Source organism: Schistocerca gregaria, chromosome 7 (genome assembly GCF_023897955.1).
Source record: "Schistocerca gregaria isolate iqSchGreg1 chromosome 7, iqSchGreg1.2, whole genome shotgun sequence".
Taxonomy (NCBI): Eukaryota; Metazoa; Arthropoda; class Insecta; order Orthoptera; family Acrididae; genus Schistocerca; species Schistocerca gregaria.
Genome location: NC_064926.1, coordinates 21,966,656 through 21,994,280, shown reverse-complemented (window position 1 = coordinate 21,994,280; position 27,625 = coordinate 21,966,656). Strand labels below are relative to the sequence as shown.

Sequence of the window (27,625 nt, the reverse complement as noted above, 5' to 3'; positions counted from 1 at the left end):
TCTTCTCTCAAAATGTAAAAACATAAAAATTATTTGCTTAAATGAACACTGCCTTAGCTCTAATACAATAAATATTTTAAATAAATTGAAAACTACAATGTTCCAAGCAGGTATTGCAGGGAGAAAAAATCTCACAGAGGTTGCTGCATAATCCTATCATGTTGATCATTTCAATTTATAGAATTCCAGAAAGGGCTTTAGTCATGACATTCCTCTCTAAATTCCAGTGCTTGCTAGATAAACTAAAGAAAGAAAAGAAGAAAAAAATTGTAATAGCAGCAGATTTTAATATAACCACTGCAAATGACAATAAAGAATCAACAATGTTTATTGATTCAATTAAAAAGTCTGGTTTTAAACTAAATTTTTTGGAGTTCACCAGAGAATGTATTCATTCAACAACATGCATCGACAACATTGTAACAAATTACTACTTTGATAACGTACATAAATTCTGTCTAGACTCAGGACTTTTTGATCACTCAGCCTTATTTGCCTCACTGCCAAAATCTGATAACCATAATATAAGAAAAACATATATCGAAAGAAGTTTCGGTAAAACAACTATTGAAGTATTCTATGAGAAACTGAGTAAAGTTATGTGGTGTTTTGAGGATGGTGATTCAACAAATGAAAACTTCAGTACTTTCTTAAACAGTTTTCTTGAAGTATTTACTGAAGCTTTCCCACCAAGATCATATTGCAACAAAACATCAAGTAAGGTGAGATGGATCACACCAGGAATAAAAATATCGAGTGAGAGGAAAAGGAAGCTACACAATCAACTGAAGTACAACAAAGATTCTGGTTTTGTAAAATGTGTTAGAAATTATAAAACTATTTTAAAAATAGTTGTGAAAGCTTCAAAACAAATGGCAAATAAAAATTCATTCTAGAGCAGAAAAATCAAACAAGGGAGTATGGTATGTAGTTAAGTCTGAATTAGGTGTCTGAAATCATAAACAAAACATTTTAGAAATCAAACTTAAGGAAAAATCAGTTGTCAATCCAGCTCAAACATCAGAGTGCTTCATAAATGTAGCAAAATCTGATTTAGACATAGCAAATTATGAGCAGAAAGTAAATGGCTTTGGGTTAAAAGGCAATACCAGTGAATGTCTCAAAAAATTCAACACGGTCTCAGCAAAATTTGTTGAAAATGTCATACTCTCCTTAAAAGACAAAAACTCTGCTGGCTGGGATGGGATACCCACCAAAATAATTAAAAAAGTTTACAACATAATAGCTCATCCTCTCTTCCTCTCATAATACACAAATGCTTTGAAGGAGGTTTCTTCCCTGATCCCTTGAAATATGCGGAAGTAAAACCATTGTTTAAAAAAGGTTCAAAATATGATACAGGCAATTATCACCCCATTCTATACTCCCTGTCATATCAAAAATATTTGAAAAAATTGCTGCTTTACAGATACAAAGCTTCATCACACAGAATGATATCATCTCACATAACCAACTTGGCTTACAACAAGGCAAAAACACATTAGATACGATAAATGAGTTTATCGAAAAAATTACTTCATCACTAGATAGGAAAGCTAAGGTCGCACGAACATTCTGTGATCTCACAACAGCATTCGACTGTGTATACCATGCCCTAATGCTTTTCAAACTCAACAGGTATGGAATAAGGGATCTTGCTTTGAAATGGTTTGAATCATATCTCTTGGAGAGTAAACAAAGGGTAGTAATCACATCTCCGAGTGGAAAACAGTTTCACAAGGAGTTCATCAAGGCTCAATCCTTGGCCCTATTTTATTCCTGTTCTGTGTAAATGACTTGCCTCTCAATAAAAATACTCATTTAACTTTGTTTGCAGATGATTCTTCTGCCCTAACTGAAAATGAACATTCTGACAATATACCACAGTGCGTCATGAATATGTTAAGTAACCTGGAAACGTGGTTCAGTCCAAATGGCTTAAGGCTAACCATTTCAAAAACCTACATGATGAGTTTTAAAACCAAACATACAAAAACTGAAGAAATCTGTGTCATGCACAACAATCTAAAAAAAGGAAGAACTTGACTCAGTCAGCTTCCTGGGAATAAACTTAGACAGAACTTTGAGTGGGAATTCTCGTATAGAAGATCTAGAAAATAAATTAAACAGCCTCGCTTTTATAATGGAAAATTTAGCCTGTGCCACTGATATGGCCACCAGGAAAATTGCATATTATAGCTACTCTGAATTGGTTATTCAATATGGAATCATTTTTTGGGGGAACTCTGGAAATGTTACACGAATTTTAGACTTGCCAAAAAGAATTATTCACAACATGTGCTCTGCACAGCTGAGGGCATAATATCAACCATTATTCAAAGACCTAAAAATATTAACTGTCCCCTCTTTATACATCTTTGAGGTGGTTCTTTTCCTACGCAGCACAGCTGATCTATTAAAAAAAAAATTTTTTTGCACACTCATTTGACACAAGACATAAAGAGAACTTTATGCTCACCTCTCATCGCTTAAAACTGTTTGCCCAGACTCTGCAGTATGTAGTTGTTGTTGTTGTGGTCTTCAGTCCTGAGACTGGTTTGATGCAGCTCTCCATGCTGCTCTATTCTGTGTAAGCATCTTCATCTCTCAGTACCTACTGCTACCTATATCCTTCTGAATCTGTTTAGTGTATTCATCTCTTGGTCTCCCTCTATGATTTTTACCCTCCACGCTGCCCTCCAACACTAAATTGATGATCCCTTGATGCCTCAGAATATTCCCCACCAACCGATCCCTTCTCCTAGTCAAGTTGTGCCACAAATTTCTCTACTCTCCAGTTCTATTCAATGCCTCCTCATTAGTTACATGGCCTACCCATCTAATCTTCAGCATTCTTCTGTAGCACCACATTTAAAAGCTTCTATTCTCTTCTTATCTAAACTATTTTATATCCTCTGCTTCGACCATCATTAGTTATTTTGCTCCGCAAATAGCAAAACTCATTTACTACTTTAAGTGTCTCATTTCCTAATCTAATTCCCTCAGCATCACCCAAGTTAACTCGACTACATTCCATTATCCTCGTTTTGCTTTTGTTGATGTTCATATTATATCCTCCTTTCAAGACACTGTCCATTCCATTCAACTGCTCTTCCAGGTCCTTTGCTGTCTCTGACAGAATTGCAATGTCATCAGCAAACCTCAAAGTTTTTATTGCTTCTCCATGGATTTTAATTCCTACTACAAATTTTTCTTTTGTTTCCTTTACTGCTTTCTCAATATACAGATTGAATAACATCATGTATAGGCTACAACCCTGTCTCACTCCATTCCCAACCACTGCTTCCCTTTCATTCCCCTCGACTCTTACAACTACCATTTGGTTTCTATACAAATTGTAAATAGCCTTTTGCTCCCTGTATTTTATCCCTGCCACCTTCAGAATTTGAAAGAGAGTATTCCAGCAAACATTGTCAAAAAAATGCTAGAAATGTAGGTTTGCCTTTCCTTAATCTATTTTCTAAGATAAGTCGTAGGGTCAGTATTGCCTCGCATGTTCCAAAATTTCTACAGAATCCAAACCGATCTACCCCAAGGTCGGCTTACATCAGTTTTTCATTCGTCTGTAAAGAACTCGTGTTAGTAGTGTGGCTTATTAAACTGATAGTTCGGTAATTTTCACATCTATCAACACCTGCTTTCTTTGGGATTGGAATTATTATATTCTTCTTGACGCCTGAGGGTATTTCACCTGTCTCATACATCTTGCTCATTAGATGGTAGAGTTTTGTTAGGCCTGAATCTCCCAAGGCTGTTAGAAGTTCTAATGGAATGTTGTCTACTCCTGGGGCCTTTTTTCCACTTATGTCTTTCTGGGCTCTGTCAAACTCTTCACACAGTATCATATCTACTATTTCCTCTTCATCTACATTCTCTTCCAATTTTATAATACTGTCCTCTAGAACATTGCCGTTGTATAGACCCTCTATATAATCCTTCCACCTTTCTGCTTTCCCTTCTTAGTGTATAATTGGGTTTCTTACCCCTAGTGATATGTGTCTCTACATCCTTACATTTGTCCTCTAGCCCACTGATTCCCAACAGGTGGTCTGCAGGTCACCTGGGGTCCATGAGCTACGCCATGGGGGTCCGCAAGATGCTATTAGAATAAAAAATATATTAAATATATTTCGTATGATAACAGATTTTTTGTTTTGGCCGCTTCCTACATGAGCAGAGATTTAGTGGGCACTAGCTTCTGCGTCTAGCGTCTTCCTAGAGAGTAAAGCGATCGGCAGTGAGTGTGAGCAACTTCTTATTCATACGGATGTAAGATGGCTTTCTCGAGGTAGGATCTTGTCAAGATTTTTTGAACTTAGTGACGAGGTTCGTGACTTCATTCTTGACACAAAGTACACAGATTTTCTCACTAACTTCTCTTGGCTTTGCTCAGATGCCTACTCAGATGATGTGTTTGAGCACTTGAGTTTACAAGGAAAAAATGTAGACATGTTCAAAGTTGAGGATAAGAGTAGTGTGCTATGGTCAAAAAGTATCAGAATGAGGTGTCAAGGATAGAAAATTAGTGGCTAACTAACCTTTCTACTTTAAAACAAATCTTGGAGGCATCAGAGGAGAGTTTGCCTGACCAGATCAAGATCAATGTAGCCGAGCATCTATGCAGCCTAGCCACCACTTTTAGAAAGTATTTCCCTGGACCTGACCCTGATGACAGATGGATTCTAAATCCCTTCAGTTCTGAAGAAACAGACAAAATCCTAGGCCTCACTGAAGAAGAGTAAGCTCAACTTGTGGATGTGTCCAGCTGTGGTACGATGATAAACATTTTCATGAGTGATAAAATAACAGACTTTTGGCCTTCAGCACGCAAGGACTACAAGAAACTTGGAGATAAGGCAATGAAAATGATCCTTCCATTTGCAACCACATGACAGCGTGAGCAAGCATTTTATTCCATGTGTTTCATGGAAAACAAACATAGGAATCGGCTTGACATGCGGTCGGATTTCAGAGTGAAAGTTTCAAGTTTGGGACCTAATATTTCAGAAATAATGAACTCAAAGATCAGATAGAACTCATCTCATTAACAATTGAAAATTAAAACTACCTATATACTGATGGAGTACCCTATTGTAACTGAATTTTTTCAAATAAAATATAACTTGTATAAAATTAGTGTTTTCTTATTATTCACACATGTCTATTCAATGCAATCTCAAGTGTAGTATACTTGAAAGACCAATACACTCAGATTTAATTTTTTCCTGTCATTTTCAGTTCATACTCAGTTTTTATTTTTTTTAAGGAGTTTGTTATACTAAACACCCAGATTTGAAGACAAAGAGTTTGAGCAATTAATCAAAAATTTAACAATATTAATGATGGTTAAATTGAATAAGTTTTAAGCTCAATATTTTTTCAATAATGAATATGTCAATGTTTTTTCTAAGTACCAAAAATAGAAGACGTATAAAAAGACTCTTAATTTGGCCTTTTTAGGCACTTGACACTGCTATATGACAAGGTACCGAAAATGCTCGATGAGGGAGTCCTCAAGAAGATTTTGTTGGGAACCCCTGCTCTAGCCATCCCTGCATAGCCATTTTGCACTTCCTGTCAATCTCATTTTTGAGATGTTTGTATTCCTTTTTGCCTGCTTCATTTACTGCATTTTTATATTTTCTCCTTTCATCATTTACATTCAATACCTCTTTTGTTACCCAAGGATTTCTACTAGCTCTCGTCTTTTTACCTACTCGATCCTTTGCTACCTTCACTATTTCATCTCTCAAAGCTACCCATTCTTCTTCTACTGTATTTCTTTACCTCATTCCTGTCAATCGTTCCCTAATGCTCTCCCTGAAATCTCTCTACAACCTCTGGTTCTTTCAGTTTATCCAGCTCCCATCTCCTCAAATTCCCACCTTTTTGTAGTTTCTTCAGTTTTAATCTACAGTTCATAACTAATAGATTGTGGTCAGAGTCAACATCTGCCCGTGGAAATGCCTTACATTCTCAAACCTGGTTCCTGAATCTCTGTCTTACCATTATATAATCTATCCGAGACCTTGCAGTATCTCCAGGCTTCTTCCATGTATACAACCTTCTTTTATGATTCTTGAACCAAGTGTTAGCTATGATTTTATGCTCTGTGCAAAATTCTACCAGGTGGCTTCCTCTTTCATGCCTTAATCCCATTCCATATTCACCTACTATGTTTCCTTCACTTCCTTTTCCTACTATCGAGTTCCAGTCACCCATGACTATTAAATTTTCATCTCCCTTCACTACCTGAATAATTTCTTTTATCTCATCATACATTTCATCAATCTCTTCATCCTCTGCAGAGCTAGTTGGCATATAAACTTGCACTACTGTGGTAGGCATGGGCTTCATATCTATCTTGGCCACAATAATGCGTTCACTATGCTGTTTGTAGTACCTTGCCCACACTCCTATTTTCCTATTCATTATTAAACCTACTCCTGAATTACCTCTATTTGATTTTGTATTTATAACCCTGTAGTCACCTGACCAGGAGTCTTGTTCCTCCTGCCACCGAACTTCACTAATTCCCACTATATCTAACTTTAACCTGTCCATTTCCATTTTTAAATTTTCTAACCTACCTGCCCGATTAAGGGATCTGACATTCCATGCTTCGATCTGTAGAACTATCTTTGTCCTCATAATGACGTCCTCTTGAGTAGTTCCCGCCTGGAGATCTGAATGGGGGACTATTTTACATCTGGAATATTTTACCGAAGAGGACGCTACCATCATTTAACCATACAGTAAAGCTGCATTCCCTCGAAAAAAATTATGGCTTTAGTTTCTCCTTTGCTTTCAGCCGTTCGCAGTACCAGCACAGCAAGGCCGTTTTGTTTAGTGTTACAAGGTCAGATCAGTCAATCATTCAGACTGTTGCCCCTGCAACTACTGAAAAGGTTGCTGCCCCTCTTCACGAACGACACGTTCGTCTGACCTCTCAGCAGATACCCCTCCATTGTGGTTGTACCTATGGTACGGCTACCTGTATCGCTGAGGCACACAAGCCTCTCCACCAATGGCAAGGTCCATGGTTCATGGGGGAAAGGGGGGGGGGGGGGGGGACTCTGCAGTATACAGCCATGAAAACTCACAACGCAATAAAAGGGTGTGGCATAATGAATATGAAGATAAATATTTTATAAAGCAAGTTACAGGATTTTCTAAGTGAACGACGCTACTACTCTGTGGAAGATTTCATGAAGGACGAAGTGATACTTTGAGTTGGATCCCTAAAATGGAATAAAAATTTATGATATTTGCAGTAGATGTAAACACTGTAAGTTTAACATATTGCAAGTAAGTAAATGCTCCACAAAGTATTATTGTAAGTGCGACAAAATTTTATATAAGCAGACTATAACCTTGACGTGTCTCCTGTACATCAGACATATGTTCTGAAATTGTGTAAGTTATGAGATGAATAACTCATTTCACAATATTAATGTGCGTATTTCCTTAATCTGTTCATCAGAGATTTGACTATTATTTCTGATACTGGTCTGTTGGAATACATGCTTTCTATATCAAATGAGAGGAATGTTGCTGTGCCTGGGATTTTTAAATCTTTAATTTGTTGCATCAGCTGTGTAGTGTTTTTAATGGTTCTGTCTCCTTGTACTCTGAAATTTTCAGACAGTAATTTTAACGTGTTCCCTGTAAACCTGTAAGTGGGGGATTTTCTGAAATCCAGTATTGGCCTGACAGGAAGATTCAGTATGTGGATTTTTGGTTGGCTTTGGAGGATAGGTGCTGTGGAATTGATTTGTGTCAACTTTCTTTTCTCTGTGTTATCCAGTGTGATGTCAATATTTTTCAGTATGTTTTTTACTTTTGTCTGGAATCTATTTGTTGGGTCTGATTTTGATTTTATTATGTTATTCTGTGAGAGGTATTCTTGTGTTTTTTCAATGTATTGTTCTTTGTCTATCAGCACACAATTAAACAGTAAAGAAAAACACCTGTTGGAGAAAGGATTAAAATACAATGTAAATTCATAAATAGACGAAGTTTACTTAGAAAATCTAATTACAGAAGCAGAAGGTATTTTGACAAGGGAAGATAGGAATGAGAATTGCAGTGTCAACATTGGACTAACAGCAAGAGTAAAAAAAGAAATCCAGAATATAATAACCAGTATACAAACACAACAACACAGATTATGCAACACACATTAACCATAGAAGAAAATTTCAAAATGAAAACGTTATCATTTCAAAAACAGACCAGGGGAACACAGTAGTACCGATAGACAAAGAACAATACATTACTACCCAACATCTTTACACTCACTCATCCAAGAAACCCTCCACAGAACACTGAAACAAAAAGTCAAATCAGTTGTAACCAAAGCTTTCAACCACTTGCTAACAGCTACTACATTCATATTCAACACCATGTATTTCAAACCACCAGCCGCTCCCCCCCCCCCCCCCCCCCCCCCCCACACATACACAAAATCTCTTCAGCTCTCTCCCTTTTTCACACACACACACACACACACACACACACGCGCGGTATATCAACATCATGAATAGAAGTGCATCTTCATGTTTTCATGGCGTAAAGACTGTTCCATAAAATTTTGGGCATGCAGCTGCATAAATTCAACTTCTTCTTCTAATATTTCGCCTGAATATGATCTAGCCATCTTCAGAGTGAGCCGAGGTGACCACGCTCTAGCACTTGCTCTGTCCTTTTAAACCCAAGGACCGAATCGCTGCATATGTGGCCAAAGATATATAAGGCACCAGAGACCTTGTCTATCTTTCGCTGCATACACAGTGATTCGGTCCTGCTGCGTACACAGTGATTCGGTCCTCGGGTTTGACAGAGCAAGTGCTGGAGTTTTAGTCACCATGACTCATTCTGAAGATGGCTGGACGGTGGCACTCAGATGAAATATTATAAGAAGCTGAATTTATGTGGCTGCCCACACAATATTTTATTGAGCATCATGAATAGAAGTTACTTTTGAACACATACTTCATTAGGTTGGCAACAAGTAAGTAAACATGCCAAAGAGGAGGAATCACGTAATGGAGTTGCAATATTTACATTTTTAAAATCAGTGTCGGACGAAATAGTTATACTGAGTGACAAAAGAACAATGGTGCACCACAAAATAGAAGAAGAAACATGGTGAACACTGTGAAGAAGGTCAGAATGCAAAGTTGTGCTCATATGTCAGTAATAAAGTGGTAGCGCGACCTCCAGATCAGATGAGAGGGAATGCAGATCAGCAAATAGAAATTACTTACTTTTTTACATACAAAATTGTGATGTGAACTGTTTAATAATCTAAAAATAACAAAACCGTATCGTTATAGTTCCCACTAATTATGCCTTAGAACAAGAGAAAGGCGAAACACATCTGGGATAATTAAATTAAGTGGCAGCAGGAAAAGGTGGTTTTACTTACAAAACAAGTATCAATATGTCATCTTCACAGTGAGTAGCAAGCTATCTTTTTCCTTATATTCTAGATACTCCAATCTAGAGGTCCCACTGTTTGATATAAAGAATCTTATAGATAGTACAATTAACTTCAATCACAAACTGAAATCCTGTCTGCTTCCGAACTCCTACTTATCATCAGCGTGTTACACTATTTTTCACTGAGAAGGTGAATTAAATTTGTGAACTAACTGATACATTTTACATCATACTGAGAGACTACTATTCCCATCCACAAAATGCGCATATAACTAAGTAATTTACTAAATTATCTCTTGACTGACAGTAGCATTTTTCTGCTTATTCTGTGTATTTACTAAAAACTCTCATTAATTTTACAACTACTTTTTGCATCAAAATCCACTTTAAAGCCTGTGCACTATCAAACCTTTACAAAAAGTACAATTTATAGACCATCACAAACACTGGCACATTGGGTGACATTGCTACCATTTTCATGCATATAAATCTTATTCTGGGTAAACACTAAGAAAACTACTTTTTATGCTGAAACTAGGTGTTTAACTAAAAGGAGCTCTTAATAATTAGACAGCCTCTGGAGGAAAATGTAAATAAACACTTTTTAGACTTAGATTTTATGTAATGATCGAAAGAAAAAACTGGGGAAATTTGGGCACATACAGTAGTATGTAGGCACTTCCTTCTTATATACCAGCTGCATGTGTAAAGTTGTCATTGTTATGGTCTTCAGTTCAGAGACTGGTTTGATGCAGCTCTACATGCTACTCTATCCTGTGCAAGCTTCTTCATCTCCCAGTACCTACTACAACCTACATCCTTCTGAATCTGCTTAGTGTATTCATCTCTTGGTCTCCCTCTACAATTTTTACCCTCCATGTGGCCTCCAATACTAAATTGGTGATCCCTTGATGCCTCAAAACATGTCGTACCAACTGATCCCTTCTTCTAATCAAGTTGTGCCACAAATTTCTATTCTCCCCAATTCTATTCAAAACCTCCTCATTAGTTACATGATCTACCCATCTAATCTTCAGCATTCTTCTGTAGCACCACATTTAAAAGCTTCTATTCTCTTCTTATCTAAACTATTTATCATCCAAGTTTCACTTCCATACATGGCTACACTCCATACTTTCAGAAATGACTTCCTGACACTTAAATCTAGACTAGAAGTTAACAAATTAATCTTCTTCAGAAATGCTTTTCTTGCCATTGCCAGTCTACATTTTATATCCTCTCTACTTCGACCATCATTAGTTATTTTGCTCCCCAAATAGCAAAACTCATTTACTACTTTAAGTGTCTCATTTCCTAATATAATTCCCTCAGCATCACCCAAGTTAACTTGACTACATTCCACTATCCTTGTTTTGCTTTTGTTGACGTTCATCTTATATCCTCCTTTCAAGACACTGTTCATTCAACTGCTCTTCCAGGTCCTTTGCTGTCTCTGACAGAATTACAATGTCATTTGCAAACCTCGAAGTTTTTATTTCTTATCCGTGGATTTTAATTCCTACTACAAATTTTTCTTTTGTTTCCTTTACTGCTTGCTCAATATACAGATTGAATAACATTGTGGATAGGCTGCAACCCTGTCTCACTCCCTTCCCAAACACTGCTTCCCTTTCATTCCCCTTGACTCTTATAACTGCCATTTGGTTTCTATAAAAATTGTAAATAGCCTTTTACTCCCTATATTTTATCCCCACCATCTTCAGAATTTGAAAGAGAGTATTCCAGTAAACATTGTCAGAAGTTTTCTCTAAGTCTACAAATGCTAGAAATGTAGGTTTGCCTTTCCTTAATCTATTTTCTAAGATAAGTCGTAGGGTCAGTATTGCCTCGCATGTTCCAACATTTCTACAGAATCCAAACTGATCTTTCCCAAGGTCGGCTTATACCAGTTTTTCCATTTGTCTGTAAAGAACTCGTGTTAGTAGTTTGCAGCCGTGGCTTATTAAACTGATAGTTCAGTAATTTTCACATCTGTCAACAACTGCTTTCCCTGGGATTGGAATTATTATATTCTTCTTGAAGTCTGAGGGTATTTCGCCTCTCTCGTACATCTTGCTCACCAGATGGTAGAGTTTTGTCAGGACTGGCTCTCCCAAGGCCGTCAGTAGTTCTAATGGAATGTTGTCTACTCCCGGAGCCTTGTTTCGACTCAGGTCTTTCAGTGCTCTGTCAAACTCTTCACGCAGTATCGTATGTCACATTTCATCTTCATCTACAGTCTTTTCCATTTCCATAATAGTGTCCTCAAGTACATCTCCCTTGTATAGACCCTCTATATACTCCTTCCACCTTTCTGTTTTCCCTTCTTTACTTAGGACTGGGCTCTTATTTGAGCTCCTGATATTCATACAAGTGGTTCTCTTTTCTCCAAAGGTCTCTTTAATTTTTCTGTAGGCAGCCTCTACATCCTTACATTTGTCCTAGTCTAGCCATCCCTGCTTAGCCATTTTGCAGTTCCAGTCGATCTCATTTTTGAGATGTTTGTATTCCTTTAGGTCCACTTTATTTACTGCATTTTTATATTTTCTCCTTTCATCAACTAAATTCAGTATATCTTGTGTTACCCAAGGATTTCTACTAGCCCTCATCTTTTTACCTACTTCATCCTCTGCTACCTTCATTATTTCATCTCTCAAAGCTACCCATTCTTCTTCTACTGTATTTCATTACCCCATTCCTGTCAATCGTTCCCTATTGCTCTCCCTGAAGCTCTCTACAACCTCTGGTTCTTTCAGTTTATCCAGCTCCCATCTCCTCAAATTTCCAACTTTTTGCAGTTTCTGTAGTTTTAATCCGCAGTTCATGACCAATAGATTGTGGTCAGAGTCCACATCTGGCCATGGAAATGTCTTACAATTTAAAACTTGGTTCCTAAATGTCTTTCTTACCATAATATAATCTATCTGATACCTACTAATATCCCCAGGATTCTTCCATGTATACAACCTTCTTTCATGATTCTTGAACCAAGTGTTAGCTATGATTAAGTTGTGCTCTGTGTAAAATCTACCAGGTGGCTTCCTCTTTCTTTCCTTACCCACATTCCATATTCACGTACTACGTTTCCTTCTCTTCCTTTTCCTACTACCGAATTACAGTCATCCATGACTATTAAATTTTCGTCTCCCTTTACTATCTGAATAATTTCTTTTATCTCATCATAAATTTCATCAATCTCTTCGTCATCTGTGAAGCTAGTTGGCAAATAAACTTGTACGAGCTAGTTGGCATTTAAACTTGTACTACTGTGTTAAACGTGGTCTCGTATCTATCTGTAATGTTATAGGGATGGGCATACAATTTTGCTGCCTCCTATATCTGCCACAAAATATTGCACAGTGCCTTGCAAGGTACAAATACAAATGAATATGTTCTTACGGAGTATAACAACTGTACAGTAATTACCCTCATCCACTTTCTACCAGAAGGTATGTGACCTGCCAAGAATGCCATTTATCGTAATGTAGAGACACACCAGTCACATGGAGCCCACCAAAGGTGTAGTAATCAAAGATGTAAGGTGGCATCAGAGCCATCTGATGTGTCATTCTGGGTGCTCCCAACACCTCGGTAACCTATAGTGGAGCCCTGAGCCTCTAAACCATAGCCTACACAGCTTCCAGTTGTTTGTTAACAGTGGTCAATCATCCTCTGTGCTTGTATGCAACATAATCTGACCATAGCGAGTTTTTGCTAATAAATACAAGCAGATAAACCTGAAAAATAATTAAAAGATCTAATGCTGAACAACTTAAGCTGAGTAACCCAGTAACAAGAGATAACTTAAAAAGGATCATGAGTAACCAGTGGCAAAGAAAGAAAGAAACTGGATGGATAGAATCTAGATGTGCAGATAAAAAATCAATAAACACATCTGCAAAGTATCACAGAGAAGAGAAATGGAGTACTGCTTCAAGCACACAGACATGTGGGAAAGTTAACAGGCTGAAGAGTCTGTGTTCAAAATTGAGCATAGTACTGCAACTTCTGAGAATGACAATGTTGCGTTCCAGTAGTAAATAGCACTCCATCATAAACTGATAGCTCTCGGGATCGTTCTGAAAGGGAGAGGATATTCAGCTAAATGATCTAACATCTTGAATAAAACAAATACTGAATATGAGTGACAATTGATGACAGGAAAGGCATCTACCCAAAAAGTTAAAATATTATGAATTTCACAAATAATGAAAACAGCAGACTCTGTGCAACAGGATAAATGCTACAAAAATAGACACAGAGAGACAATGCACAGAAGATCCTATTAAACTCTACACACTGATAATAGAGGAAGGACATTCCTCGGGCACTGACTTTTCTCAGAAAACACTGCAAATGAGAGTAACAGTGATAATAACATAAATAATATCAATTTTCACTTTGCAGTCTACATAATCTATTGTAGAACTAAAACCAGAGTTCAGTCCTACCTTGCAAGAGAAACAGCCTTCTGTTGAGATAAGCTTATCCTGAGAGACTTGGTAGGGATCTGGTTCTATAGGATAGGTCGGAACATTCCCAATATCTTCTGTTCCATATCCATGAGTGGCAGGAGTAATAGTTGATAAACAGTGTCCCTTGATAAACACAAAAAAATAGGTAATTAATTTTTTGATATGTGTACTTCACTCTTTTAATTGTTAAGATACTTACTGCAGATTTGTAGAAATTAAATGATACACAATGTAATGAGAAATGTCACTTATAAAACTAACACAGTAACTGCAAACTGGCATGAAGTATACTCTATATATATAATGAGAAGGAAAGTTGCACAATTAAAGCTTTTGGCTATTTTCAACAACAGACACACATACACACATTGTGACTTTCCATCCTGGATTTTCTGTTGTTTGACTGCAATTGTTCTCAACATGAAACAGGGCTAGTCACATGATTTTTGGGATGATGCTGCTTGTCAACAATTTGTGGTAATAGCGAAACCTGAAACTACACATATTCATCTTGTCTCCGCATTTGAGTTTTAATAACAGCTATGGTACAGCATTGTCATTGCTGCCGATGTAAAGAGAAATATGTGAAAGGAGGACCAGTTACTTTTCATATGTATGCGTAACAAACATATACTTGGAAATGTCATATTGTTATGAGGCACTTTGTATGTTGAAAAATATAGAGACACGGTATTATAAAGTCTTGTATTGTAGACTTAATTTCTGCTATTTTATGACCTTGTATTTATGAGAAAATTGCTTGATAAATTTGGAAATGATATTCAGTAAACTGTCACTCAGTGAATGCATATTTGTGTTATGTTCATATACAGATAAAATTTGTACATGACAGTCTGATTCATTTCCTCCAATTTATACACGTTTTCAAACCCCTGTGTGTATCTAAATATTTCTGCACTAGGCAGTTTCCTATACAGTTTTATTGTAAAATAAATAATCAGAACATATTCGACAATATGAATCACTCCAATAGAAAACATAAAACAATATTGTTTGCTGTCAAATCTATTATTCCAACATTTAAGTATTGGTCTTCTTTTTAATTTTTTTGTATGCATAGAGTGTTGTTTCATTGTTACAAAAGCATTGTTTTTTTCATGACATTTCAGTGCTGGCTACAGTGTCATTGTAACAAGTAGACATATTTCGAAATATGTCTGCTTGTGTCTGTGTATGGATGGATGTGTGTGTGTGTGTGTGTGTGTGTGTGTGTGTGTGTGTGTGTGTGTGTGTCTGTGCGCGTGTGTGTGTGCGTGCGTGTGTGTGTGCGTGCGTGTGTGCGCGCGCGCGCGCGCGGGGGGGTATATACCTATCCTTTTTTCCCCCTAAGGTAAGTCTTTCCGCTCCCAGGATTGGAATGACTCCTTACCCTCTCCCTATGGGTCGCTTAGAGGAAGCCTTCTTGGTTACCCAAGCCTGCCAACCCAATGTTTGGTACAGATTTATTGATGACATCTTCATGATCTGGACTCACAGTGAAGAACAACTCCAGAATTTCCTCTCCAACCTCAACTCCTTTGATTCCATCAGATTCACCTGGTCCTACTCCAAATCCCATGCCACTTTCCTAGACGTTGACCTCCATCTGTCCAATGGCCAGCTGCACACATCCGTCCACATCAAACCCACCAACAAGCAACAGTACCTCCATTATGACAGCTGCCACCCATTCCATATCAAACGGTCCCTTCCCTACAGTCTAGGCCTTCGTGGCAAATGAATCTGCTCCAGTCCTGAATCCCTCGACCATTACACCAACAACCTGAAAACAGCTTTCGCATCCCGCAACTACCCTCCTAACCTGGTACAGAAGCAGATAACCAGAGCCACTTCCTCATCCCCTCAAACCCAGAACCTCTCACAGAAGAACCCCAAAAGTGCCCCACTTGTGACAGAATACTTCCCGGGACTGGATCAGACCTTGAATGTGGCTCTCCAGCAGGGATACGACTTCCTAAAATCCTGCCCCGAAATGAGATCCATCCTTCATGAAATCCTCCCCACTCCACCAAGAGTGTCTTTCCGCCGTCCACCTAACCTTCGTAACCTCTTGGTTCATCCCTATGAAATCCCCAAACCACCTTCCCTACCCTCTGGCTCCTACCCTTGCAACCGCCCCCGGTGTAAAACCAGTCCCATGCACCCTCCCACCACCACCTACTCCAGTCCTGTAACCCGGAAGGTGTACACGATCAAAGGGAGAGCCACATGTGAAAGCACCCACGTGATTTACCAACTGACCTGCCTGCACTGTGATGCTTTCTATGTGGGAATGACCAGCAACAAACTGTCCATTCGCATGAATGGACACAGGCAGACAGTGTTTGTTGGTAATGAGGATCACCCTGTGGCTAAACATGCCTTGATGCATGGCCAGCACATCTTGGCACAGTGTTACACCGTCCGAGTTATCTGGATACTTCCCACCAACACCAACCTATCCGAACTCTGGAGATGGGAACTCGCCCTTCAGTATATCCTCTCTTCTCGATATCCGCCAGGCCTCAACCTCCGCTAATTTCAAGTTGCCGCCGCTCATACCTCACCTGTCTTTCAACAACTTCTTTGCCTCTGTACTTCCGCCTCGACTGACATCTCTGCCCTTAACTCTTTGCCTTTAAATATGTCTGCTTGTGTCTGTGTATGTGCAGATGGATATGTGTGTGTGTGTGTGTGTGTGTGCGAGTGTACACCTGTCCTTTTTTTCCCCTAAGGGAAGTCTTTCCGCTCCCGGGATTAGAATGACTCCTTACCCTCTCCCTTAAAACCAACATGCTTTCATTTTTCCCTCTCCTTCCCTCTTTCCTGACGAAGCAACCATCAGTTGCGAAAGCTAGTAATTCTGTGTGTGTGTTTGTGTGTTTTGTTCATGTACCTGTCTGCCGGCGCTTTCCCGCTTGGTAAGTCTTGGAATCTTGGTTTTATATATATATATATATATATGTGTGCGGACGGATGTGTGTGTGTGTGTGTGTGTGTGTACACCTGTCCTTTTTTTTCCAAGGGAAGTCTTTCTGCTCCCGGGATTGGAATGACTCCTTACCCTCTCCCTTAAAACCCACATCCTTTCGTCTTTCCCTCTCCTTCCTGAAGAAGCAACCATCAGTTGCGAAAGCTAGTAATTCTGTGTGTGTGTTTGTGTGTTTTGTTCATGTACCTGTCTGCCGGCGCTTTCCCGCTTGGTAAGTCTTGGAATCTTGGTTTTATATATATATATATATATATATATATATATATATATGTGTGCGGACGGATGTGTGTGTGTGTGTGTGTGTGTGTGTACACCTGTCCTTTTTTTTCCAAGGGAAGTCTTTCTGCTCCCGGGATTGGAATGACTCCTTACCCTCTCCCTTAAAACCCACATCCTTTCGTCTTTCCCTCTCCTTCCTGAAGAAGCAACCATCAGTTGCGAAAGCTAGTAATTCTGTGTGTGTGTTTGTGTGTTTTGTTCATGTACCTGTCTGCCGGCGCTTTCCCGCTTGGTAAGTCTTGGAATCTTTGTTTTTAATATATTTTTCCCATGTGGAAGTTTCTTTCTATTATATATTAAAAACAAAGATTCCAAGACTTACCAAGTGGGAAAGCGCCGGCAGACAGGCACGCGTAAGTCTTGGAATCTTTGTTTTTAATATATTTTTCCCATGTGGAAGTTTCTTTCTGTTTTATATATATATATATATATATATATATTGCTTGTGTCTGTGTATGTGCGGATGGATATGTGTGTGTGTGTGTGTGCGAGTGTACACCTGTCCTTTTTTTTCCCCTAAGGGAAGTCTTTCCGCTCCCGGGATTGGAATGACTCCTTACCCTCTCCCTTAAAACCCACATCCTTTCATTTTTCCCTCTCCTTCCCTCTTTCCTGACGAAGCAACTGCCAGTTGCGAAAGCTCGTAATTCTGTGTGTGTGTTTGTGTGTTTTGTTCATGTGCCTGTCTGCCGGCGCTTTCCCGCTTGGTAAGTCTTGGAATCTTTGTTTTTAATATATTTTTCCCATGTGGAAGTTTCTTTCTGTTTTATATATATATATATATATATATATATATATATATATATAGAGAGAGAGAGAGAGAGAGAGAGAGAGAGAGAGAGAGAGAGAGAGAGAGACTTCCACTTGGGAAAAATATATTAAAAACAAAGATTCCAAGACTTACCAAGCGGGAACGCGCCGGTAGATAGGCACAATGAATAAAACACACAAACACACACACAGAATTTCGAGCTTTCGCAACCGGCGGGCTGCTTCGTCAGGAAAGAGGGAAGGAAAAGGAAAGATGAAAGGATGTGGGTTTTAAGGGAGAGGGTGAGGAGTCATTCCAATCCCGGGAGCAGAAAGACTTACCTTAGGGGGAAAAAAGGATAAGTATATACTCGCACGCACACACACACACACACACACACACACACACACACACACACGCATATCCATCAATACATACACAGACACAAGCAGACATATTTCATGTCTGGAATCTACATGTCTTGGAATCTTTGTGTTTAATATATTAAAAACAAAGATTCCAAGACTTACCAAATGGGAAAGCGCCGGTAGACAGGCACAATAAATAAAACACAAACACGCACACAGAATTTCTAGCTTTCGCAACTGACGGTTGCTTCTTCAGGAAAGAGGGAAGGAGAGGGAAAGACGAAAGGATGTTGGTTTTAAGGGAGAGGGTAAGGAGTCATTCCAATCCCGGGAGCGGAAAGACTTCCCTTAGGGCGAAAAAAGGACAGGTGTACACTCGCACACACACACATATCCATCCGCACATACACAGACACAAGCACACATTTGTAAAGGCAAAGAGTTCGGGCAGAGATGTCAGTCGAGGCGGAAGTACAGAGGCAAAGAAGTTGTTGAAAGACAGGTGAGGTATGAGCGGCGGCAACTTGAAATTAGCGGAGGTTGAGGCCTGGCGGATATCGAGAAGAGAGGATATACTGAAGGGCGAGTTCCCATCTCCAGAGTTTGGATAAGTTGGTGTTGGTGGGAAGTATCCAGATAACCTGGATGGTCCAAGACTTACCAAGCGGGAAAGCGCCGGTAGATAGGCACAATGAATAAAACACACAAACTCTCATTCTGGGCAACCGAATGTTTACTCCATAGATATTTATACTCTATGGTTGTCTCCAACGAAAACACTTGACACATTAGTGGCAACACATCACTTTTTAGAGTGGTAACACATCAGTTTTTAGACGAGTCCTGGTTCTGCGCTCAGAATCAAAATGGATGTATTTGTTTCCGGATGCTCTGGGAAGAATGGTCATTGACAGATTAGAATCAATGTCGTATAGGCCCAGTGCCTCGTGTGATGGTGTAGGATGGTACTGGGTACACAACATAACCGCCACTATTTCACAAAACCCAGGCTGTTCCAATACTTCCCCACGGGGTAAGGATGCCCCTTTATCAATTCGTGGGCACGTGCGGATAGTGCAGGCTATTTGCCAGATGGTCCTACTGCACACATTCTGCACATATGTGAGCTGCATACGCTATGGTCTGGCTGCAAGGCCGACTGTGCACTAGCTGTCTGCCCACAGCTGCCCAGCAGTGCCCGTGTCCACCCAGCTGTTCCTATGTGGGTACACGAGCTGCGAAAGCCTAGAACAGCTGGTAATTAAAATTTTAAACAGCGGCCATTACACCTATGACATTCTTAGGTCAGTGGTTGTGTCCTATCTTTAAGGGCTCAGACACATTACCTTTCAACAAGATAATGAAAGATGGTGTGCTGTCCTGACCTATCTTGACACAGGGAGTGTCCAACTGTTGCCCTTGCCTGCATGTTCTCCATATCTCTCACCCACTGATAACTTCTGGTCAAAGTCTGCCGATAGACTGGGACTCCACCACTCAAGATCAACTTCCGGCATAGAGCTGAAGCACTGTGGTGTGATGTTCCTGTATATATCATTCGAGCTCAGCTCAGTGTCCAGCCATATTAGAGCCACTGTTGCAACAGGAGGTGGCAGCTCTTTCGTACTAGATTTCACACTCTGTACACCCCCAAATTTAAACAGTATTATTCCTAATGTACTGCACATGCATGAGTAAGGTTTTGTTATTTGCTACCCTTCCTGGCATTGCAATTTAAATGGTTCGTAATAATGTACATTTTGATGGATTGAAATATTTTATAACTATGCACTTCAGCTTCAGATCTTATCTGATTACACCTGATATATGAAAATCATAATCAAAAAATTTCATGCACTTTAATAATGACACCTGAGAACTGCACTGCTGCTTTTTACTTATTTTATACTTTGTGACAACTGATGCTCTAAAACTTTAGAAAATCAAATGAATGACACTAAAATATAATTACACATTCTCACCACAAATGACATTTAAATAGCTCTTTTATTTTTGTCTTATGCCATTCCTAATCTGTGCAAGAAACTAAACACCAAATGGTCGGAATTTCTATTTTCAATTTATATGCCACTTTTACATTTTCCAAATAATATATATCTTTCAGTTGCTTACCTGTCCTATCCGCTGGTATCCTTGTGGGCAACCACACATGAAGTTGTTACCTCCAAGAGAAGTACATCCAAATGCACAGGGACTAGATGCACACCCCGCGCTCACCTATGTGAAACCAAAACAATATTGTCAACAGGTACAAATAAGAAAAAGATTATCTTCTCAAGAAAGTGAGAGCTAATCAATTGCAACACATCTTACCTGGACACACAGAAGGACAGAAGTATCGTACTGATAACCATCTGGGCAGCCACAACGGTAGCTGCCAATAGTGTTGATGCAGTTTGTTGAACCACATGGTGACTGCTGGCATTCATCTTCATCAACACACTGATTGTAGTAGAAATGCTGAATGAAGCCTTCTGGACATGCACATCGGTATCCTCCAACAAGATTCTGGGAATAAAATGACATATTATTTTTCACTGTTCACAAATACATTTTAATGGAACACAAATATAATTATCATAACTGTCTGGAAATTTTCTGATTATCATCTCTCACAGGTTGTTTCAAAAACAAACTGTTGCAAAAAGTATTTCATGTGGTTGAAATGCAGTAGAGAATACTTCAAGAAATTTTTGCAAACCATGATGACACTTTTGCTAAACTGACTGCTCCAAGAAATGTCTCATTGAGTTTCTTGAGTCACATTTTTTTTGCTGCTATGCCAATATGCATGATTTTGTGTGGAATAAAATCATATCATGAAATTCTCAAGAGATGTACAATTTGCTGGGGTAAGATGACAGACAAATCTTTAGTGCCGGTAAATATTTCAATCACACAGTTGTAATAGTTCATCTTGAGAAGTATTTTTTTTTCTGGTCTACATAATGCTGTCAGTTTTGGGTTTACATTTTCAGTTTAAAATTTCTACAAAACATCTCTAAACATCTCCTTAGCTGTAAAATGCCTGAATATGTACCTGACATTCATGTACATGAGATTCATGAATATCAAGAGCTCAGGTGGAAACCCAGTTCAAAGCAAAGAGGGGAAAGCAGAAAGGTGGAAGGAGTATATAGAGGGTCTATACAAGGGCGATGTACTTGAGGACAATATTATGGAAATGGAAGAGGATGTAGATGAAGATGAAATGGGAGATACGATACTGCGTGAAGAGTTTGACAGAGCACTGAAAGACCTGAGTCGAAACAAGGCCCCGGGAGTAGACAACATTCCATTAGAACTACTGAGAGCCAGTCCTGACAAAACTCTACCATCTGGTGAGCAAGATGTACGAGAGAGGTGAAATACCCTCAGACTTCAAGAAGAATATAATAATTCCAATCCCAAAGAAATCAGGTGTTGACAGATGTGAAAATTACTGAACTATCAGTTTAATAAGTCACAGCTGCAAAATACTAATGTGAATTATTTAAAGACGAATGGAAAAACTGGTAGAAGCCAACGTCAGGGAAGATCAATTTGGATTCCGTAGAAAAGTTGGAACACGAGAGGCAATACTGACCTTACGACTTATCTTAGAAAAAAGATTAAGGAAAGGCAAACCTACATTTCTAGCATTTGTAGACTTAGAGAAAGCTTTTGACAATGTTCACTGGAATACTCTCTTTCAAATTCTGAAGGTGGCAGGGGTAAAATAAAGGGAGCGAAAGGCTATTTACAATTTGTACAGAAACCAGATGGCAGTTGTAAGAGTTGAGGGGCATGAAAAGGAAGCAGAGATTGGGAAGGGAGTGAGACAGGGTTGTAGCCTCTCCCCGATGTTATTCAATTTGTATATTGAGCAAGCAGTAAAGGAAACAAAAGAAAAATTTGGAGTAGGTATTAAAACCCAGGGAGAAGAAATAAAAACTTTGAGGTTCACTGATGACATTGTAATTCTGTCAGAGACAGCAAAGGACTTGGAAGAGCAGTTGAACGGAATGGACAGTGTCTTGAAAGGAGGATATAAGATGAAAATCAACAAAAGCAAAACGAGGATAATGGAATGTAGTCAAATTAAATCGGGTGATGCTGAGGGAATTAGATTAGGAAATGAGACACTTAAAGTAGTAAAGGAGTTTTGCTATTTGGAGAGCAAAATAACTGATGATGGTCGAAATAGAGAGGATATGAAATGTAGACTGGCAATGGCAAGGAAAGAGTTTCTGAAGAAGAGAAACTTGTTAATATCGAGTATAGACTTAAGTGTCAGGAAGTCGTTTCTGAAACTATTTGTATGGAGTGTAGCCATGTATGGAAGTGAAACGTGGACGATAAATTGTTTAGATAAGAAGAGAATAGAAGCTTTTAAATGTGGTGCTACAGAGTAATGCTGAAGAATAGATGGGTAGATCACATAACTAACGAGGAGGTATTGAATAGAATTGGGGAGAAGAGGAGCTTGTGGCACAACTTGACTAAAAGAAGGGATCGGTTGGTAGGACATGTCCTGAGGCATCAAGTGATCACAAATTTAGCATTGGAGGGCAGTGTGGAAGGTAAAAATCGTAGAGGGAGACCAAGAGATGAATACACTAAGCAGACTCAGAAGGATGTAGGTTGCAGTAAGTACTGGGAGATGAAGGAGCGTGCACAGGATAGAGTAGCATGGAGAGCTGCATCAAACCAGTTTCAGGACTGAAGACCACAACAACAACAAATGAGGGAGTTCTTTCTAAAAGAAAAGTTCTTGCCAATTATTATGAAAATACTAAGAAGGAATTTAACAAAACATTTTCAGTACAAATACTTTTTTATTTAAACCTATGAAAAAGCCAGAAAAACTATCATATTTGGGCTGAAAAAAGCGTAATTTTTTTTTTAATTTATATACTTACCTGATACACGTTGTATCATGGGAACATAAAACTCTTCCGAGAGTGAGACAGAAACAGAGAAGAGACAGAGAAAACTTACAATGAGAAAGTTGTTAAGAAAACTATAAAATTAATTTTGAAAATATCTGAGACATCATTATTGTATTGTGCCACCTACAAAAGCAATTTATTAATGAGACACTCCATGCAAGACACTGAATAACAACATGTATACAGTGACCCAGCTGTGCTTAATAGGACCGAGGATATTCCATGACTACTAAAGAGATTGTATTTGCATCTGTTACAGACTCTTCAGCACAGCACCTGTCCCCACATACACCTTTATACATTATTCAGATGTATCTGTAGGTGCCTTATGGCTACCATTTCCCTTTGAGCCTTGCCAAATATATTAGTTAATTTGGTTTTCTGAAACCCAAGTTTTGTTTACATCAGGGCCGGCCAAACTCTGCACAGTGTGCAGACGTACGGAAGTGCTGCACATGTGCACACGTGTGCGACAGCGACATCTGTTATTAGACTTGTGTCCTAAATGAACGGTGGCGGCTCCACTTCCCTGTTTATATGGTAGAAGCAAGAGTGAAACACATCCAGTGTAGTTTACCCCTGGTAACCGTAACCTGATTAGAGAAGTACTGAGAAATGGCAGGTACTGTGAAAAAGCAAAGAACGGGATAACTATGTTCTCAGTCGTTTAAAAATGACTGGGAACTGTAATTATTTTTTGTAGCCGTTGGTGAAAACTCAGTGTTTGCTGTGCTGCTGACAGCGTAAGTTTTCAATTGAAAGACACTACATTACATGTCACAATGACGAGTGCAGTGCACTCAACAGTGAAGAATAGCAAGCAAAATTAAATGTCATTAAGAAAATGGATGAGACACATCAACTCGTTTTTACTGTACGTCAAAGTAACTGATACTTCTTGAACTCTATTAGTTTCTTGTGTTATATTTACGTCTATATTACTGTACGCTGTGCAATGTACTGTTTTCAATTTTCCAGAATGACAACCACACTAAATCTTCTTAATGTTATTTGAAATCATGAATATGGTTCGTTGGAAGTCGCTAAGTGCTCTCTTTCTCAAATACTACATCAAAAACATTAGGCATATTTACGTGCTGTCAGTCGAGCTGCCTTAATAAAAACCCACGGTTGTTAACTGTATATTTTCTTACTGGGTTAAACTGTTTACATAAAAGTAGACGTCTCAATGAGTAGACTGTGACAGTATTTTAAAGGTTTAATACATGAAATACCTTCCCATGGTTGGCTTGCAAGCTGTGGAAAGAGCACTAGAATGCGCCGGTACAGAGTATCCCAGCAAGTGGATAAAGCAACATCTGTGCGTAGAAACATGCACTACATGAATGCTGATGGCTGCGGCGTGCACGCTGTGACCCAGAAGTTGCACATGTGCAGGAGCACCACACCGTGCAGAATTTCTGGCCGGCCCTGGTTTACGTAAACCACAGGTCTATTATCCTTCATATGCTATAAACGTACAGTCCACAAAAATGTAGCTCTGGAGGTGACAATATCCCTTCATTTCATAATAAATTTAAAAACTTTTAAACTGATTTCTTTTAGAAGGCAAATAATATACATTTCTGAGCCCTCATACTTAAATATTGTTTTGTAGGCAGACACAATTTTATTGACAGTACGGTACTCTCCTCTAGCGTAGTATTTTGATACGGTCCTGTAGACCACTCCTTATTAAAATAATCCATTTCAGTAAATCTGCTTTCCCGTGTATATTCCTTTCATGCTGAATCAAAGAGAACACTCACAGCTACAGCCTCTGAAGAAATTATGATGATGCCAACATATTACATTTTAACTATCTGTAAAGCAGAATGAGTTCACAGAACACGGAAATAGTTGACTGTGATGATTATCTAGCCAGTCCCTTAAATAGCAACATTGCAGGGTGAGATATATAAGTGGCAGATTTGTGTGACCTTGAGCCATCTAATTTTGTGACTGTTGCTATAACTAAGATGAATGCAATGTGACTAAGGAAATGGGTAGTGTTGTTGTGGTCTTCAGCCCGAAGGCTGATCTGATGTAGCACTCCACGCTAGTCTATCCTGTGCAATCTTCTTTATCTCTGTTAACTGCTGCAACCTACATCCACTTGAACCTGCTTACCATATTCATCCGTTGGTCTCCCTCTACCATTTTACCCCCCCCCCCCCCCCCCCCCCACACACACACACATTCCATTACAGAGCTGATGATACCTTTATGCCTCAGGATGTTTTCCATCTCTACATCTACATGTACATGGATACTCTGCAAATCACATTTAATATGAAGATAGTAACCATTCTGAAAGAACAGATACTAATGATGACCATGCAGCTTCTCTAGAAAAGATAATGATTATTAATCAAAACCTTCAGCTGCCAACAGGTGTTGTTGATATACCTCAGTGGGGACACCTGAAAGTGTGTTCCCCGACCAGGACTCGAACCCGGGGTCTCCTGCTTACATGGCAGACGCTCTATCCATCTGAGCCACCGAGGGCACAGAGGATAGCGCAACTACAGAGACTTATCCCTAGCACACCTCCCGTGAGGTCCACATTACCAACTGTCCACAACGTACATTCATAATGTTCCTAAAGGATATTTGCCCATTCACTCATTACTCATGCCAACTAAGGTGACTGTCCGCATAAGAGTTTGGGCAAAGTGTGCGCATACACATAGAAGAAGGTCAATGACCGGGAAGCCTATTAACTGTATGATGATAGTAACTGTTCCGAAAGAAAATCACATTTAAGTAGCTGGCAGAGGGTTCACATAAAAATCTTCACAATAATTATTTATTATTCCAATCTCATACAGTGCCCCGAAAAAACGAACACCCATATCTTTCTGTGCAGGCTCTGATTTCCCTTATTTTATTATGATGATCATTTCTCCCTATGTAGGTTGGCGTCAATAAAATATTTTTGCATTCAGAGGAGAAAGCTGGTGATTGAAATTTCATGAGAAAAATCTGCCGCAGCAAAAAAGTCTGTTTTAATGATGTCCACCCCAAATCCCATATCATTTCAGTGACACTCTCTCCCCTATTTCGTGATATTACAAAATGTGCTGCCTTTCTTTGGACTTTCTTTATGTACTCCATCAATCCTCTCTGGTAAGGATCCCACACCACACAGTAGTACTCCAAAAGAAGACGGATAAGTGTAGTATAGGCAGTCTCTTTAGTAAATCTGTTACATTTTCTAAGTGTCCTGCCAATAAAATGCAGTGTTTTGTTAGCCTTTCCCACAACGTTTTCTATGTGCTCTTTCCAATTCGAGTTGAACAATGGAAAATCCAGGATGGAATGTAACAGTATTGTGAAAAGGTAAGTTGCCACTCACCATATAGTGGAGATGTTGGGTCGTAGATAGGCACAACAAAAAGACTGTCACAAATATAGCTGTCGATTGGTAAGGCCTTCATCAAAATTTGCCTGAGACTACAGTTATGTGTTTGTGAGTTGTGCTTGTGTGAATGTGTATGTGTGCATTTGTCGTCTAATTTTGATGAAGGCCTTCCTGGCCAAAAGCTATATTTGTGAGTCTTTTTGTTGTGCCTATCTGCGATTCAGTTTCTCCCCTATATGGTGAGTGGCAACTTTCCTTTCCAATTTAAGTTGTTCATAATTGTAATTCTTAGCCAATTAGTTGAATTTATGGCCTTTAGATTTTACTGATTTATCATGCAATCGAAGTTTAATAGATTCTTTTTAGCACTCTTGTGGATGATCTCACACTTTTTGTTATTTAAGGTCAACTGGCATTCTTTGGACCATACAGATATCTTTTATAAATCATGTTGCAATTTGTTTTGATCTTCTGATGAGTTTACTCGATGATAAATGACAGCATCATTCACAAAAACCTAAGGCGGATACTAGGATTGTCTCCTAAATTGTTTATATACATAAGAAACAGCGAAGGGCCTATAACACTTCCTTGGGGAACACCAGAAATTACATCTGTTTTACTCTATGACTTTCTGTCAATTACTATGAACTGTGACCTCCCGACAGGAAATCAAGAATCCAGTCACATAACTGAGATGATATTCCACAAGCACACAATTTCACTACATGCTGCTTGGTGCTACAGTGTCAAAAGCCTTCTGGAAATCTAGAAATACAGAATCAATTTGAAATCCCTTGTTAATAGCACTCAACATTTCATGTGAGTAAAGAGATAGTTCTGTTAGTCAAGTTGTGCCATGAATCTCATGTTTCCCCAATTTGATCCCCTACCTCTTCACTAGTTACTTCATGTACCCGCTAATCCTCAGGATTCTTCTGTAGTGTCACACTTCAGGAGCTTCTATTTTCTTCTTGTC

At 38.9% G+C, this 27,625-nt stretch overlaps 1 protein-coding gene across 1 annotated transcript in view; it reads right to left on the bottom strand.

Moving 5' to 3' along the window:
- The window catches only part of LOC126282212 (fibrillin-2-like), a 687,537-nt gene that overhangs the window by 25,800 nt on the left and 634,112 nt on the right, over window positions 1-27,625 (bottom strand). The window contains exons 49-51 of the mRNA XM_049981761.1: window positions 20,665-20,859; window positions 20,464-20,568; window positions 13,917-14,063 (exon numbers count right to left, since the gene is read on the bottom strand). Coding sequence (XP_049837718.1) covers window positions 13,917-14,063; window positions 20,464-20,568; window positions 20,665-20,859 — 447 coding nt within the window. The remainder of the gene's footprint in view (window positions 1-13,916; window positions 14,064-20,463; window positions 20,569-20,664; window positions 20,860-27,625) is intronic.